Here is an 18,029-nt window from a genome sequence, read left to right on the forward strand (position 1 = left end):
AAAAGGTAACCTCAGAGCATGCACCACTTCAGTGCTGAGACTGGCTGGGGAAGCTAACAAGGAGCATGGCCTCACGTATGCTGATGCTGGGGTCACTGCTAATGAGAATACCAAGATGAATGACTGGAATGTTCTGAATGATAGATTGAAGCTGTTTTCATCTCTGTGGGGTGTTCTTTTTTGGCTAAAATAACATTTCACTCAGAAGTCCCTACAAAGGCATATACAGCTTCTTACACTTAACCCATTTACGCATACTCAACAGATAGGGGATCAAACAATAGACAAGGGGTGGGAACTTTGTCTCCACTTTCCTGCTCTCACCTGCCACCAGCCAGTAGCACAAGTATTTTTCATAGCCCACCTTTCTTCATCTTTGTGTAAGTCAGCCAAGCTTACCAGGGACAGGGTATGTCACCCAGGTGTGTTGTGGGGACAGGGAGGAGTATGCAAGTAATGGGCACAATTCAGAACATTTTTCTGTGTAACAGGAGTGCAGCTGGAGAGGTGGGGGAAAATATGGAAATTGGATCAGCGACCAAAATCTTGGTACAGACCTGAGTAAGAAGAGGGTCAAACTGTGCAGCAAGTGTTTTGGGAGAAGCTTAAGTCAGTGTGTCAGTGGTACTTGTTGCTGCAGTCCTAAGCACATTTATCTTCACAACTCCTCTTTAAAGCAGTAGAATGCTATCATTCTGTTCCTACTAAAGGAAACAACAGGAGACAACACCCCTTGTCCCACACCACATACTGATCTTACTGAAGAGCAAAGCATTGAACTGAGTAGCCCAACTGAGAAGCAGAGACACATATCGTAGGACCGTATTGTTAAGATGTTCCACCTCATTCCTTTTGCAAAATCCACTATTTTATAAATCCCTTCCATCCCACAATTTCATGTCAGTCTCTCCTAATGCTTGTACGCTCTCTCAGCAACTTGGAATTATAAGCAGATATCAATCTTTCTGTGGGAAAGATAGCTGAGGAGTAGAGACCAGATAAGAAACATGCAGCCTATGTAAGCACAGTGATAAGCCAACATGCCCACAACACATATATTTCTAACATGCCTAGTGGACAGTGTTTAGAGCAGATGGTAACTGAAAAACAGAGCCTAACACCTTTGCTTTATGAAGATAAAACACATATTATGTGGGCTGTACTGAACAGACAAGCGTGCCTCCACAGTTCTAACACTGAACATACTGAGCAGAAACAACCAGATACTTGCTAACTTTTACAGCCTATCCCTTCTCTGCTTTGGCAAATATTTCATCTTCACTTCAGGATTCTGTCCAAGGCTCTAGTTTCACTTGCCAGTCATCAAAATACCACTTTTAGAGGTGAAAAGCTGTGCTGAAGAAAGACCTTAGGATTTAATACTGATACAACCCCTCAATTCAGTAACGCTACCATCCATATTTCCTTGAGCACACACATATGGCAGCAGTCAGAAGAGCTAATTTTCCTCCACCCTCACTCTGCCATAGTTTTCTTATTACCTTAGTCAGTGTTCCACCAACCTTTCCCAGTGAATCCTTCTACTCCCATGTATAATGAAAAAGTGAATGTAGCTCTACAGCCCATGGGTATCTCCAGCACCTACTGCTGGTTGCAGCACCGTGTGTAACAAATTTCAGGTTTTGATTTTAAAAAGTGAATAGCTTTGTGACCATCACTTTGTTTGCTAGCTATCAAGAATCTGATGCTCTACAAATACATAAGGGACCACCAGACAACCATATTTCTATATCAATAAAGTTTTGAGATAGTTTGTTTTTTCCCTTACCAGCTCCTTGTTGATCTGTATTTGGTTGGTTCCCTCAGTCTTACAGGCATTATTTAGGACATAGCTGGCATGCTCACATCACGGAAGTCTGGAGAGTTCAAAAGAGGAATAAAAGTTTGGGGTGCTTTTCATTCTTGGCTACTCAGAGCAACTCAGAGGATACAGAAAATGTTTTCTATTATCCCTTGTTTAACAGCCTTCCTGCATGTCTTAAATTTCAGTCCAGGTTCTGTTGCTATCATTTACAGCTATACATTAATATACAGGGAGCTAAATGAAGACTCATAGGATACTGAGAAGAAGCTTATGATGCTACCTCTTAAGAGTGTACATGTGCTATTGTTAAACACAATTTTGCAGCTACTGACAAATCATTTTGTCAAAATCGCAAACACTGTGATTTTAATGAAAGTATCCAGATTAAGTCTGGATGAGCAAACAGATTACACATTTAATTGTAAATGGGCTATAAACATCTGAGATCCTTACATATGGAGGAAATAATAGTATCTATACTTAGATATTTGAGTGAAGTTTGGGTTTTTACAGGATTGAGCTTGAAAAATCAAAGTGATACATTTTGATCTCTTGGTATTTGTCTGGTATCTCTTGATCAGTTTAATTTGAAGGTGAAAACATAAATATATGTTAAGAGATATCTAGAGATATGCATCTCTGTGCAATTTGTCTGAAAAAGTAAATCATGTTTTGCAACATAATGAAGCCATGAAACTGAGGGGAAAATGAATTTTTTTTAGACTATATCATTCACACAGCAGAGAACAATCCTCCTCAGAGGAGGGCTCACAACTATATTTCCCACAATGTTTATAAATACGAAGGATAAATCACAAAGCTATTTACATCAAGCCATCTAACAGCATATTCATGGTGGTATGTTTGGAGATCTATTTGCTAATTAAATATACTATTTATCACCTACCTATGATTTTATCACCTAACCAGTAGGCTATCTATCTCTCTGGAGTTGCAACTACTAAGTTTCTAGCATACTGAACAATTAGTATTTTTGAAAACTAAATAACGCCAGAAACATTTCTTCCTATTCTTATCATGTTGGTATTTTCTGTAAACTCAAACTGACTTATGACAGGAAAGATTCTTTCCAAAGCTTTCAGTAGATTTATAAAAGATAATGGTTTTAATGGTTTTAAAACCTGATTCCTTGCAGTACTGCAGGCCTAGGAAAAAAAAATCGACTCTGAAGCATTAAAAAGTGAAGATTGTTGGTCATTTCAGAAACAGGAACCAGATCCCAAGATAATGAGTCACGGTGATCTTCTATTGTTGAAAAGCTAATATTTAGAATACTTAGGAGTTTTATATCTGATTTTATTTGTCTTTGGTTATGGAATTCCAATTACTGGTCCATTTGTCATTTTGCATTCAAAGCCACTTATGTGGATTCACAGTAATTATACCACCAGCCTTCTCAAGAAGCTGCAACGCACCTCAAAGCGTTCTACCATAGGTATTTAATGCATTTTAAGAGGCTCTGAAAGATCTTTTGAGGCTTTATCATAGCCCATAATAAGGATAATCTTCAATATTTACTCAAGGTTGCCTCCTCTTTGAAATCTCATGGTTCCTTTTATTTTTTTCTTCCTTCTCTCAGATACTTTCCTCTCTTTTCTTCTAAGTCTCTCACACGGTAGTTTTCTACTTCATTGTTACTGAGCCTGTTATTTTTTCCCTTCATAAGAAATCATTAATATTTCTCTGTTCATGTCCATCCTTTAAAATTCTTCCAAGTGTCACCCAGAAATTGGATACAACAGAGGTTAGCACTGTAGGAAGCATCAGGGTGAAACATGAGGGCTTTGCCCTCAGAAATAACAAATTATGTGTTCTCTGTTTAGGTCTGTGAAGCAGTTGGAAGAAGCACTGAAACCAGCACCTTGTCACTGTGCTGTGGCAGAGACAATGAAGAATCCACCTCTAATTCTTTTTGACACAAAAGAAGACATGAGAGAGAAACATCCTGACCACCTTGATCTTCATTTCCCTCTTCCTGTGAAAGCAGGATGACTATGATGTTTCCTGCATGTTGTAGCTCAAGAGAATGAAAGTATAGGGGTATCTGGAATACTGAGTATTCCCAGGAAAATATCTAATAGTGCTCAAAGAGCTGTCTATAGCTCAAAAATACCTTAAAAGAAGGAAAAGTAGCCTTTAACACAGTCAAATCAATACCTGTCATAAACACTACATTTCCTTTGAAAGTTTCTATCACTGTACTTTTAGCTGGTCAGCAACATTTCCAAGTACTAAGTGTATTTTTCTTATTATCAAAGCAAAGAAATATTTATATCCTCAGGACTTCCATTTGCAAATTAAAAAAATCATTTAAAAAATGTAAACTATAAATGAACCAGTGACTGGAATTTCTTTCTGAAAACATCGTATGGAGTTACTACCAAGTTTCTAATAGAGATTTTTAATTTACTTATAGCTAATCATGGGTACACTCACCTTCTTCAGAATTTCTGTTGCAAAAGGAGTCCAAGATGTCTGTCCCTTTTGCACTTTGCCTCCTATTTTCTTCATAATTTTCAGATGCACTCTAAAAATCATTGGGAATTTCCAGCTTAAGTGAAAAAAATATGCAGAAGATCTAAGTTCAACAAAGGTGGCTGTTTCTAACAATCTATAGCAAACACAAACAACACAGCTGTCAGCTGAATGTTACAAATGGGGCCCCATAAACAGAGCTTAACAATTTTGTTTAAGATCACAAGTTCCCAACCAACACTTGAGCCACAGAAGAATGTCCATTAGCTGCTATAAAAGCAAAATTGGTAGGGCTTTGTGATTCAGTGGAGAGCCCGAAAGGCATACACAAGCAGACAAACACCAGCATACTGGAGAGTAGTATAAATTCTTTAATTTGAATAATTCCCACTCTTTTTCTCCCTCTCACTAGTAGGAAATCATGTTTCATTTCAGTTAAAAACATTTTTCTGCTCTACATTTAATCATGTTCGCTTTTTTTTTTTTTTTCAGGCTTAGCTCCCACTAGTCTCCTTACATAGCACCCAGTATGATTTTATATCATGAAGAAAAAAAAAATAAAAATCAAAACCCAACAATACTGTAGCTAGGGCTGTTTTGTCCTCCTGTTGTTTTCTTTAATCTTTTGTTCAATGTATGGAAAGAGCTAACATTTCTGGGCTATCTTAACCGCAGTGATCTGGGAGCAAAGCAAATGAGATTTAGTAGATATGTTTCTGTTGTCATTATTAAACTTCATATGCTTTGCTATGTAGGCAACGTGTTTTATTTCTCTTAACTTGAAAGAGGTTTCTGTCTTATTGTTGCAATTTATTAAGGGCAAACAATCTAGGGCTTATAATAGGCCTGTAGGCAGAACAAAGCCCTTGTCAAATGGAAGGGTTGGCTGCTCAGCTGGGTAGCATGTAAATGTGCAAAAAGAACTGTTCTGTTCAAAGACACTAGACATGCTTTTTAAATAAAACATCTCATATAATTGAGAGTTGCCATTTATTTAAGTGTTGTGTTGGAAATTATAATTTAAAAAAAATTAATTTAACTGAAGAAACAGAGCTGCAGTGTATTTTTTTGTAAACCCTCATAATAAGCAACCCCCCACATGTTACTAAGGTTATTAGAGCCTGAATGTTATATGCTTCTAAAATGGCAGTTTATTTTCATTTTATATCACTGTGTTATGCAAGTCAGAATAAGTTCACTGCTTGCTGTATTCACCTGGGCAGACAGTGCGAACTTTATCTTACCTTCAACATACATTTGGGTTTATTTTTTTATACAAGACATCACTCTGGCTGTTACTTTGACATGGTATCACGTCTCAAAAAGTAAGACAGTTTCTCATTCTACAGCTCATTTAAAATTTCTCATTATGTGACTCCTTTGCAAGAGCTGAAATTAAAATGACAGATAAAGATAACAACATAATAGGCGTTTTTTCATGCACTGGTCCACTTGGGCACAGACAGTTCTTTTTTCCTCTTCTGTTGAAATGGATAATCAGGACAGTACAATCAATTAGATTTTTCACTTTAACTTTTCATAATGTTTCCAGACTTCACTATTTGGCAAAGACAATTGGGACAGATTTCTTTATTTTTTCCTCTGGCCTAAAACTCAAAACCCCCCACTTCCCAAACTGTTACCACCGAAGAGTTTATTAAATGGCTGAAAAAGACAGCTGGTCCCACCATCTGTTAAAAATTTTCAGGGGCCAAATGAAACAGGTTACACCTTTAGCCATGCCAAGTCTTCCAATACCCCCTCCCTCTCACAGCCTGTGGAGGGCTAATCTGAATTTCACGCTCTGATTTTGCTATTGCTAATGTCTGAGCTTCTTATGTGCACTTCTTGTAGTTGCTTATATTAGTTCTCTAGCACTAACAAAAGCTGCCCTCTCCTTTCAACCTAGCTCATTTGCAATCAACGGAATCCTGGGTCTATAGTCTCCTTTACAATAAGATACTGTACCTTGAAGGAAACCCACAGAGAACCTAATATCTGACTTTTTGGAGCAACAGAAGAAACCAGGGGTACGTTTCTGTTGTTTTGCAGACACTTTTCTATAAATGCTAATGGAAGTAATTCAGACGTGCCAACAAAGACAGAATCTGCAACACACTGCAGGTGTGAGGGGGCTGAAACAAAAGGGATGCTAACCCTAATGGTATTTCTTGTCATTAACAATTCTTTGATGTTCATACTCGAGGCTCTCTTTTATCTTCTAGTTTTTCAGCCATCTTTGTTAACATGCAGTGCAACTAAATCTTATTTTTTTCCCTAACCTTTAAAGACATCTGCAAAATGTTTATGCTAAGTTAGTTTCCATAGCATCTTTCTGTAACACACATTGAAGTAAAATGAGATAAAGCTTGCAAGGTTATTATTAAAACATCAGTAAGTTCCTATCATTAAGTGAAAGGAGCAGATCAATAAAAAGAAGCTCTTAATGTTACTTTAATAAGGATGAGTTTCTTGTAACAGGACTGGGGATTAACTTCAGTGTAACAGAAGTGGTGTTTATAATATAGCAGCTCTGTTGATAAGAACCAGTTGGTTTTACTTGTACTGATTAAAAAAATAAATTCAATTGTAAGAGATCAGTAATTTCCTATATTAAAGAGCTTTTCACAATATAATATATTTAAGGGCATTTTAATTTTCCAGAAGGGATTTTTTTACCACTAAGTGGGCAATGGCATTCAGTCAAGGCACTGTAGGTGGAGTTTTTCCATATCCATCTGTCTTTCCATGACTTACAGATGGAAAAACGCTGTGTCTTTTAAAATGTTCAACTCAGTAGGATGACAGCAAAATGAAATGAACAATCAAAGCACAGAAGATGCCAACCTGAACTACTGCACAGCACTACCAGCAGACCCAGCATTTTGTACTCATCCCATCGGTCATGTCCTGTTAGATCGCATCCCATTTTATCACAGTCTGTTGCATTATTGTTGCCGCATGCTGGAATGTTAAATGAGCAACATAATCAATCAATACCAATTTCCAATCGGAATTCAGCTGTAAATCTGCATTGAGTTCAAAATGCTGGAGATTGTAACACAAATTATCAAAAGATACAGTTTTATGAAGCCTTTCATTTTATTTTTCCTTCAAAATGTTAGTTTTAACAGATCTATTTTATTAAATAAATTGTCTCTGCCTGCATTAAATACAGGACTTACCTTGAATTTAGATGTAAACTTCCATCACACTAATCCTACATATGAAGAATACAAAGAACTGTGGTTAGATTCGTTATTTTTCTTTTATAGCTTACTTGCATCTTGAAGCACAAAGACAAACTAGGGACAGTGTACTTAATATACTGTCTTGTCCCAAGTTTCAGCTGTATGGATTGACAGATTTAGCTGCCTCTCTTGTTTCACCTACAGTATTCAGCTGTCCTAGAAATGTGTATGGGACTTGGGGATCTTAGATTATTGTCAATTTTCCCAAATTAGTAGATTATCTGTAATTATGTTTCTTATGGCAGTGCTGAGCAGTGATCATTCCTGTTTTGGTAGAACTTGCAAAATCAAAAGTTTCTGTTTCAAGGATTTTGTGATCTCAGTACAAGCTGTTCTGTCAGAGAAGCCTATGGATAATCTAACACAGTTAATGCAGCTGGAGAATTTGTAGCTTGTTAACAGGAAGTAGAAGTAAGAACAAAAAGTATTGAATAAACTGTCAGACAATTTTGTGAAAACACTTCTACATTCCTCTCCCCTTGCTAAGGGCTCCAATGTAGCAAATCCATACTGTCACCTCCCAGACATAAAACAATGCCATTCTCCAGCTCTGAGCTTTCCATGGGTCATTTCCATCAGAATCACAAGACCTTGTTACTTTCTTCCTGGCCTCAGCCATCCCCACCAGCACATCTCACATCATAATGTCCCAGCTCTGCTGCTGCAGTTTTAAACAGGCCTTCATCAGAGACTTGCTATAGTCAGTATCATGATAATTTTGGGACACTCATGCCTCCCTCCCTCCCAGCACTGTACTCCAGCCCAGTGAACTGCCTCCAGCCTATGTTGTGGCTGTATTAGCTTCACTGAAAGATCAAGATGAGAGTTTCAAGTCTAATTTTCACTGGAGATGGGTCAGAAATTGATGCTTTGGCCTTTTGCAGAAGAATGCAAATATGTTGCTCCACCTACTTGCCATTTCCATTTGCCAATGATCTTATAAAATGATATTTAAATTGTTGCAAAATAATCTCTCTCTGCAACTTAAAAACAAAAAAAGAAAACAAAAAAAGAAAAACAAACAAACAAAAAACAACACAATAGGCTTGCTAAGCAAAAGCCAGGAATTTAATCGATTACTGGCTTGATCAATAATATGTAATCTGGTTTCTGGAATCATAACTCTAAGATGTGTTTTTCTCTTATCTGTTCCTATGTCCTCTAACATCACAGCACAGAAGTACTACAATAAACACTGCCCTGTAACACAATGAATATATTTACTGTTCTGACTGATTCTGGATTTATACATCTAATAAAATAATTTCCAATAATTCCTGAGAAATCCATTAAGATGAATCATGGCATCAGCCTGTGTTTGAAGACACGGTGTGCTGTTATTTTGCATTGTTGGCCTCCTCCCTTACCAGTTCCAGTGCCCATCACGAAGGAGACACAAAGTCTCTCTCTCACCAACTTCTGTAACCTCTAGCCTAGAGGACTGCTCCCAGGCCTTGGGTTTTCGTAGCATCCTGTGCTAGTTCCATCATGCTGGGAATCCTGCTCTCTGGTCAAGCAGGATTTTGTTTTCTGTTAACGAAGCACTCTGCTACAACTCCTCCCGGGGTAAACAGTCTTAAAGAAAAGGCATACTAACAAAATGTATTTCTAATGCTAACAATAAAATTGACATTTTTAATATTTTGTTGTCAGAGGTAAAAGCAGAATAGATAAGCTTATTACACACCATGTCTTGTGCATATAACAGTAGTAAAACTACTTAGCTGTTTCCAATAGAGGATAACACTTTTGTGCCTTATGGCCTTACTGTTAATCATATGCACTCTTATGTATTTGGTTAACCTGAATATACTACATAATGCCAAAGTTTGGTTACTTCCCAAAATTCTCTGTTTTGAGAAAAAAAAATAGGAAGGAGAAATAAGGATATGACTGACTGCAGTTATTTATCTCATTGGTAACTCATCTCATTGCTATAAAAAACCAATTCAGTTCAGTTCTTATAAGGGAATGAAGCATTTGAATATATATATATATATATATATATATTAAGGGTTAGTTTTAAGATTGGGGCTTAAATCTCATTTTACACCACTTTAAATTTGGTACAAAATAGCTTCTAGTACTAACCAAATATCTTGACCCATAGTCATTTACTTCTACTACAAAACTGCCTCCTTACTCCCTCTCCAGGATATCATAAATCTTTTTACCAAATTACGTATTTCCTCATTTTCACTAAAAAAGAATCTCATCAAGAAATTCTACTTACAGTGATGGATCTAAGTTCTAAAATATGAGATTTGATCATCTGTCCTTATACACCTAAAATCAAGCAAAGATCAATGAATTCTAAAATGAGACCATTGTATATTAATACTGCAGGAATTAGGCATACATGTACTGCACTATCAGAGACAACCACATAATTACGAATATGAAACTCACGTTGTTTTCCTACTGTTTATTGAATTCAATATTGAATAAGACAACTAGACCTAAAACCACTACATATCTTCTATTTTTAATATATTTTTAATTTTTAATATCATCTATATTTAAAACCACGTCTGTTTTTCATGATGATATAAGATATAAATAAAAAATATTCCTTCATTATAAAGGATGTTGGTTATACCAATGAGGGTTAGAGATTATCCAGTCAAGACTACTGTTCAATAAAGTATTGCAAAAATTGAAGATATCTACATATAGAAAACAGCAACACTATGAGATTCCTTACAGATCTTTATAGTCTGCAACTATTTATATGGATTGAAAAGTGCACTGGAGGTATGTAGAAAGTAGTATAAGGAAAGTGAATTGGTAGCTTCTTTTTACACTCTGACAACATGTTGGAAGCTGTCCAATTCAATTAGAAAGGACCATGTTTAAATACATTCATTTTCTTTTAAACTGAAACAAAAAATCCATGTTATGTTTTGTATATGGATGTGCCATGTATAGCTCTTACCACTAAAATGTATCAGAAGTTAGAAATTTAGTGGAATTAAAATACAGTGATACAATTGCTTGGAAGTGTAAATATTCACAATTATACAAAATACAGCAAAATACATATAAGTATATATTTATAAAAGTATGATGCTTATATTAGCAACTACACTAAATGGCACAAGATAATCAGTATTTGTGCAGTATTAGGAAGAAATTTTCCTTTTTGGAAGGTGGCTTTGTAAATGTCCAGGGTTGGTTATTTTCTGTACCTACCACTGAAAAATTTGGTTCTGATCATTGCCAGAAAAAGGAAAATGAGCTTTTGGTCAGACTGAACCTAACAAAGTCTTCAGTTTTACATTGTATAGAGTTATATTTTATAAACTTGTAAGTAACAACTCCTTGGACAGCATGACGGGGACTACTTAGAAGATCTTCAGTGCACAAAAGCCCTTTCCACCACTCTTAAGGTGTATAGGTTAAGAGAGGTCACAGTGGGGGCAAATTTAAGACGGCTGCAATTTACTCCTATTCTAAGCTTCCTTTATGTTACCGAAGTGATGTAAATGTTTAAGTGAGAAGCAAGTTTAAAATTACCAAATGAAAGGGGCTAATCTTCAAAAGCTCCCTGCCCAATTTACGGTTGGCAGAGAGAGAAGTTTTCATGCTACCATAACTGAAAGGCTGAAATTGTCCTCAGCAAGAACTGGTTTCTAGTGCCATTAAAGTCTGCAGAAAAAATCTGAAATCCCTTGTTGAGCTTCACTCTTTTCTCTCCTATCTGCTGAAAAGCGTTAAATATATTGCGCACACAGCCTAAAAATGTTCTTTTTCATAACAGGATTTAAACTCTTTACTTTTATAAAATATTAAGAACAGGGTGTTATGAACTACTAAGCAAAATACATTAATATTTCAGGATAACATATGTGAAATGAAATAAAAGAGAACAATACTTAAATGGTATCAAAACCAAATGATAAAATCTAAACAATTCATGTTGATATACTCCCACTGACCATGAACACCAGACTGTCATGTCTCCTGCACTCCTTTTCACTCTTTCTTATGACACAACATGTCATGCGTTTGTCCTTAGATCTGATCTCATATATTTTCAGAACTATCTTTTTAAAACTCTTTTTTTTTTTCTTTTTTTTTTTTTTTTTCACCTTTAACTGTGAAAATCTATTCTGCCAACTAGTCACCAGTAGCACACCTCTATACTGCATTCACAGACAGTGCAAGGCTTTTTATCACTTTATGCAAACAAAAACTGCTGTTCATCCTCTGCTCCTCAGTCAGAGGCTCTCTCCCTTCCTCCTTCCTAAGCATGCTCTGCGTGGTACATTCATGCACAGCTAGCAGTGCCATCCAGCTCCCACTGAATTCCCAAACAGAGCCAGTCCTTAATGCTGGAGCAAAGAAGCTGCTATGCTAAGTAGCAGCTCTTTGGTCTCAGTTCTTATAGAGGCTATTGAGCAGGCTGTATTACAAAATAAAACAATCCTGCTTTTATGGGACAAATATTGTCTCCTGAACCCAGATACAATCATTGCTGTAACCATCATTCAACACTGGTGGCCAGACAATGGTGCCTCCAGTAAGAGCAGCCACAGACTAGCAGACAGCAAGCATGCTTTCTTCCCCTGTCACACAAAGGAAGAACTCAGGCAGGCAGCCAGCAGGAGATGATGGCTTCTCGGTACACTGGATACAACATCTCCACACTTTAAGCATGTTGTTACTCCCCCATTCTTATAGGATTTGATGCTCAGGACGGTTCTTAAAGAAATTATCTCTTCAGCAACACAGTTGTAATGCAAACCAGAATTTTGAAAGAAGCACTTCAAAACACTTGAGCCACCTTCCCATTCATGCACTCATCAACCCAAACAAACACATCTATCAATCTTTTGCCATTTTTAATGCAACTGCACAGATCTACAGCAAGATGAGGATACAGCCTTTAATCTAAAGAGATATGTGTGCTACAATAAGAATGAGAAAAGGCCACCTCACAGGCCTAGTGAGCATAAACTGAATTGATCAAGAAGCAAATGAAGAAAGGGAGGTAAGCTATGGAAGAAAACAATGGACAGACTGTCCTGATGCACAATTCTTGCCCAAGAAGCAACAAGAATTAAACGTGCAACTCCACAGTTGTTTTCAGATAGCAACTTCAGTATAAAAACATTAGTGACATCAAACCAATTCAAAAATTATAGCAGATGCAGATAGTGGCACTTCACGTGACAAGGAAAACATTAAATGTTACCCTTTCTGGGTGATCAAAGAGTGCTTAAAATATGACACAAAATCTCTCTGAAGTCCATTTCTGATGACTGAGATTGGTACAATCTTAACAATCAGGAAGAAGAAAAAGAAGGACCTAAGGGATGTACCTAGGGAGTATTTGCATTTAGCTTGTGCTTACTATTTAATGTTCTGAAGCTGCTCTTGTTAACTCAGGCCCCATTCAGCAAAGCACTTAATCACTCATGGATTTCAGTGGGACTTAGGTTTTGGTTTAAGTGCTTCACTGAATTATATATTATTTTTCACTTCCCATTGCTTCTTTATGAAATTAATACAACTACTCAGCATAATGTATTCAATGTAAGGTAAGCTTCTGGTTTTTGGACAAGTGATGTATTACCTAACTGGAAGCCTCACTACCATTTAACTGAAACAATTGATAAACTCTAACCATGCATAATAAGGATATGCATTGCACAAACAATAAAAATATATTTTCCCAAATAGTTTTCAAAAAGGAGGGATGGAACCACAATGTATCAGTATTGCTAGAGCTCCCTATGATCTATGCCAGTATAAGAATAATAGTAAGTCATTTGAATCTTTTCAAAATAATGTCATTTTCCATCCAGATATGTTGCAGATTAATAGACCCGGAGAATTTATGCATTACGTAGGAAAGAAAAGTTGCACATTATTTTTTATGAAGTATCATAACTCTTTCTTGCTATATTTTCACCAAAAGTAAAGATACTGATCTGCATGCATGCATACGTGTAAATTGCCATTCATATTTGTATTGCATCTTCTAATATCATTAATTCATCAGCAGCTACTCACAAATTCTCAATTGTTTAAGGAGTCCTTAAATTTTAAAGACTCTAAAACCCACACCCAGATGCACAGCAGAGGAGAATGAAGAGTGAACTGAAGGACTTCAATCTTTTGAAGGATTTTAACTTTTAGTTTCAACCTTTTGTTACATTTTGAGTGAAGAACGAATGAAGGATTGTTCCTCTTGGAACAATAGAACATTTCTGTGTTTATTAGTAGAGACAAAGCTTTTGCTGACTTATCTATGTTGTTCCTTTTTCTACTTTCAAACCCTTTTCTGGCTTAGGGATGCTCTGACTAAATTTGCCTCTTGTTTCCAATGACATCTTTCTTTGTCCTGTGTCTGAAAAGATGAGGTCAGTGGATTTGGATAGCAAGAAATTCTTTAACTTGTAGAACAAGCGTGGACTGTACCTCCACAAGGAGGAAGGCTTGTTAGCATGGATCAGGGTAAATCCACTGGAGGGGAGATAAAAATAAGTGTCATAATTAAACCAATATGAAACACGGTCACATTTAGTCAACATTGTTTATCAAAACAAAATCAAAAAACATTTTGAGCAAAGTTATAAGGTGGTATACATACAAAGACTTTATTTCCAAAAGTTTTTGACACGAGATTGTATGGAAAAGAAACAAAGAATTATCACAGATCAAAACTGTGGGTCAGAAACTAAAAGTAAAGATTAAGATGAAGCAGTCATTTTTTTGTCACAGAAAAAGGTACCAGCAAAGTGTCTCAGTGTTCCATAGAAAGTTACATATTGTTTCACTAAGGATTTGGAAAGAAAGTGAAAAGTGAGTAGAAAAATTTACAGATAACGTTTTTGTGTGTTACATACAAGAAGGCAGTAGGAATCACTGAAGCCCAGGGATTAAGCCCAGGTTAAGAAAGAAATGAGATACTTGCATGGATAACAAGAATATCCAGTCCCAACGATGGTTTCAGTCACAAAGGCTATATAAAGCAGTCTGTGCAATCAACTAATGTTAGCTTTAAAATTGTTTTGCTTCTTACAATTGAAATATTTTTCAAGTAAAACTTATGGTAAAGTAATATTTCATATGAAAAATATTTATGAGGTAAATTAAGACACACTTTTTATTTTAAATGATTTTACTCTGTTCATTTTTATAGTGTTAAAAGTCATACAATGCACAGAAAATTACAAAATACAGTGCTTTAATATCAATCTAATGAAATATTGAACATTTTCACTATGACCCCAAAAGATGGTTTTTAGTACAGCATTCTTTTAATCCAGATCAGTTCCTTGATCTTATTTTCCACACAGCAGTTGTGCCAGCACAACAGAAGGGATGGCACAGGGTGGAAACAGCAGCTGGGGGGAGCAGGGAAGAAGGGGCTGGAACTGCACAAAGTAACCTTGCTGCTAAAGAAACATGTTGATTAACAACAGCAACGTGTAGTGTTGTACAGGTAGTGTTGTTCCCCTTTACTGGAATTATTTATGGAAATACAATTTAATATCTGCAAAACCATGTATAAATTAGTGAAACGAAGTTGCTAACTGAAATTGTATTTTTAAATATATTATATAATCATGCACAAAGTTAATTAGAAGAGATTACCAGCATGAAAATACTCTTACCAGTATTAGTCAAAAAAGTGAGTGAAGCTCAGCTTTGAGCAAAAGACACTCCCCTTGGAGAAGAAGGAGATGTGGAACTGAGACAGCTGTCATCTTCAGGGATTGATTCAACAGCTGACAGTGATTTGTAATACTCATCCTCTCCATCAAGCACTTTGATTTGGCTTGAAAGAAAACAAACAACATTTATTAAGTTAAAAAATGAATTCTGTCAATATCTTCAGAAATTGAAACTTCTCTGTGGATGTGAGAATGAACACTGCTAAAAAAAAAAAAAAAGAAAAAAAAAGTCTGAGATGATTTGATCAGAAAGATGTAGTTTTTACATGTGCCGTTTACTTCGCTACTACTTTCTTATGATTATATTCTGAATGGTTCTAAGGATCAGTGAAAGGCAATGTAGTCCTTCTTCTATGTGTATAGAATGACAGATCAACTGTTTGCCTCCGATGGCCGTTTCATTTGAGCAATGTAGCTTTTTTGCCTATATATGTTCCATATATATGGTATGATTTTGGTAATGTATTTCAGCTGACAGTTTGCTGTGCATATGAACCAAAGATCACATCACCAGTTTTGGGGTAAAGTCCTACTGACATCAAGGGGCCTTCATTTTCCTGTGATGTTTGAATAGCACTGCAGTCCCATGTTAGTGATTTTGTTCCCTAAACAGGAAAACAGACTTTTTAGTCTAGGGGAGAGAAATCAAATAAATCAAATTTTGCTCAGTCATGTAACATTTTGGGCTTTAACCTTGACCCTCCTATTCATACGCTCATATTCAGAAGACCAATTTAAAAATGAGAAAATGATACAGAAAATTCTTGTAAACTTTTGGAGTAGATGCTTTTTGAAGACCCAGCATACACCGGTTCTCTCTGGTTCATGTGACCAGCCAGCGAAATGTTTTCAGAACTCTATAGTGGCCAGCTTGGCTTTTATGAATTGTTTTCAGTGATTTCTACCTATTGCCAGGAGGTAACTGTTCACGTGACAATGAAAAACTGGCTCGGTCCAATGGAGAAGCAGCAACTCCCTCTTGGGCTGGGTGGCATGTCTGTCAGCTCTTAAAATATGCTCCCCCAGGAAGGCATACCACTGTGAGCGTGGTGTTGCAAAGCTGGTAGGGCTTCTGTCCATATTATAGGTTAGAGGACTTCAGTTTCAACACCTTTCATCTGGGACCATTCACTAGTACCAAATACATTTAAAAACATAAAGGTTTTCTTTTGTAGTCATAGTAGTACTCAGAGAAAGCTGGGGAACATATTTTGTTAGAATCAGTTCTAGTGTCTGCAGACAGCAGTACACACAAGTTTTACATTTGCTTCTGTAGAAAATGTCCAATGTCAATGCACAGAGATATGTTAATTGTTTATTTTTAGAAACCTCTCTAGAAAGTTTTGCATATTCTGTAATATCACAAAGGACTTCTTCTGTTTACAGTTGCTTAGAACTAAGAAGATAGATATTTACCCAAGTTTTCTTGGCTTCCTCTTGCTCCCTTGATATTCTAGAGTTCCCTGTGGAGAGGGCCAAGAACACACAGTCAAAGCAAAGCAGCAAGTCGTTAATTTTTAATTCAAAGTGATTTTGTGTTGAATGCAAGCAGATGCTGATAATATCAGAAGTCACAGCATAATTTTTTTGATCAAAGGGCTCAAGTGAGCCTGATGAAGCATGCATCTTGCTCGTCTTTGATAAACCACATCAATTATTCACCGTGAAGGCAGACATCCTGACATGAAAGCAACAGATAAAGAGCATAAGCACATGTTCAAGACGAGAGCAGAAGAACGTGGGGGTGGGGCTGGAGGGGCTGAAACAGGTATTAATAACAGAATTATTAACTGGAAACAAAGCCAGTAAAACAGCTTTATTGCCACTTTGAACTCACATTTAACTGGTTATAGTACATGTTGTCCTCAGGGCTATTCAGCATTTTGGGCTGCTGACATCGTCGACGAGGTGTTCTCAGCTTCTGTTCAAGACAGTTTTCTGAACCTACAGTAAGACAAGACATTTTAGTTTTAAGCTGTGCCAGGTGCTGTGAACATCTCAGCGTATTTTAGTCTGTAAACAGTCCTTTCTTCTGTCCTATTTGGTCCTGGATTTATTAGCAAGTCCTATTCAAAGCAAGCACACAGAAACTTGGGATCTTTGTTTTCTGTTTTGAAACTTAGTTCAAACACAAGTTTTTAGGCATAACTTCACTTTTACTTTTATAACATTTTTTAATTCTTCCATATATCTGTATCACACAGCTTCTTATTCCTTTCACTCTTTATCTTAGCATCTTCTGTTATCTGAGCAGGAAATTAGGTATATTGTGACCAGCTAGGGATATATCATTCAGCAGCAGCAAAAATGTTTTTCTATCATAGACAGCAATACAGCCCTTTGACTGATGAGACTTACTCTATTATCACCATTTTTATTATATAAAAAGACTACTTTTTGACATGGCTTTCTGTTTAATCAGAGAAATCAGACTGGTTTGGGATTACGCTTTCTTAATATAATTCATGATGCACTGTAGAGTAAGAGTTGCTTGGAGTCATCTGGAAAGCAGAGTTTAAAGATGAAGGAAATATTTCAGAAGGGGAAGATTCTGAAAAGAAGTAACAGCCTTTTTATTTTGTCTTTTTTTTTTTTTTTTTTTTCATGTTAAAGAAGAAAGACATTATGGTGTGCTGTACTTTGTTTTACCAGGCATTTTCTGTGGCACATCCTGTGGATTATCAGAACAACTATTTTCAGGATAAAACAGAAGCACTATTTACTAAAAGACAGTATGGTGGGTAAGGAAAGGTCATTAATTTTTCCAATAAT

General features: G+C 36.4%; 1 protein-coding gene across 1 annotated transcript in view; it reads right to left on the reverse strand.

Moving 5' to 3' along the window:
- MYO3B (myosin IIIB) overlaps positions 1–18,029 on the reverse strand; it is a 250,167-nt gene that overhangs the window by 39,576 nt on the left and 192,562 nt on the right. Inside the window, exons 36-38 of the mRNA XM_084524490.1 lie at positions 17,095–17,201; positions 16,674–16,720; positions 15,198–15,361 (exon numbers count right to left, since the gene is read on the reverse strand). Coding sequence (XP_084380616.1) covers positions 15,226–15,361; positions 16,674–16,720; positions 17,095–17,201 — 290 coding nt within the window. The 3' untranslated portion in view covers positions 15,198–15,225. The remainder of the gene's footprint in view (positions 1–15,197; positions 15,362–16,673; positions 16,721–17,094; positions 17,202–18,029) is intronic.

Source organism: Aythya ferina (assembly GCF_964211825.1).
Source record: "Aythya ferina genome assembly, chromosome: 6".
Taxonomy (NCBI): domain Eukaryota; kingdom Metazoa; phylum Chordata; class Aves; order Anseriformes; family Anatidae; genus Aythya; species Aythya ferina.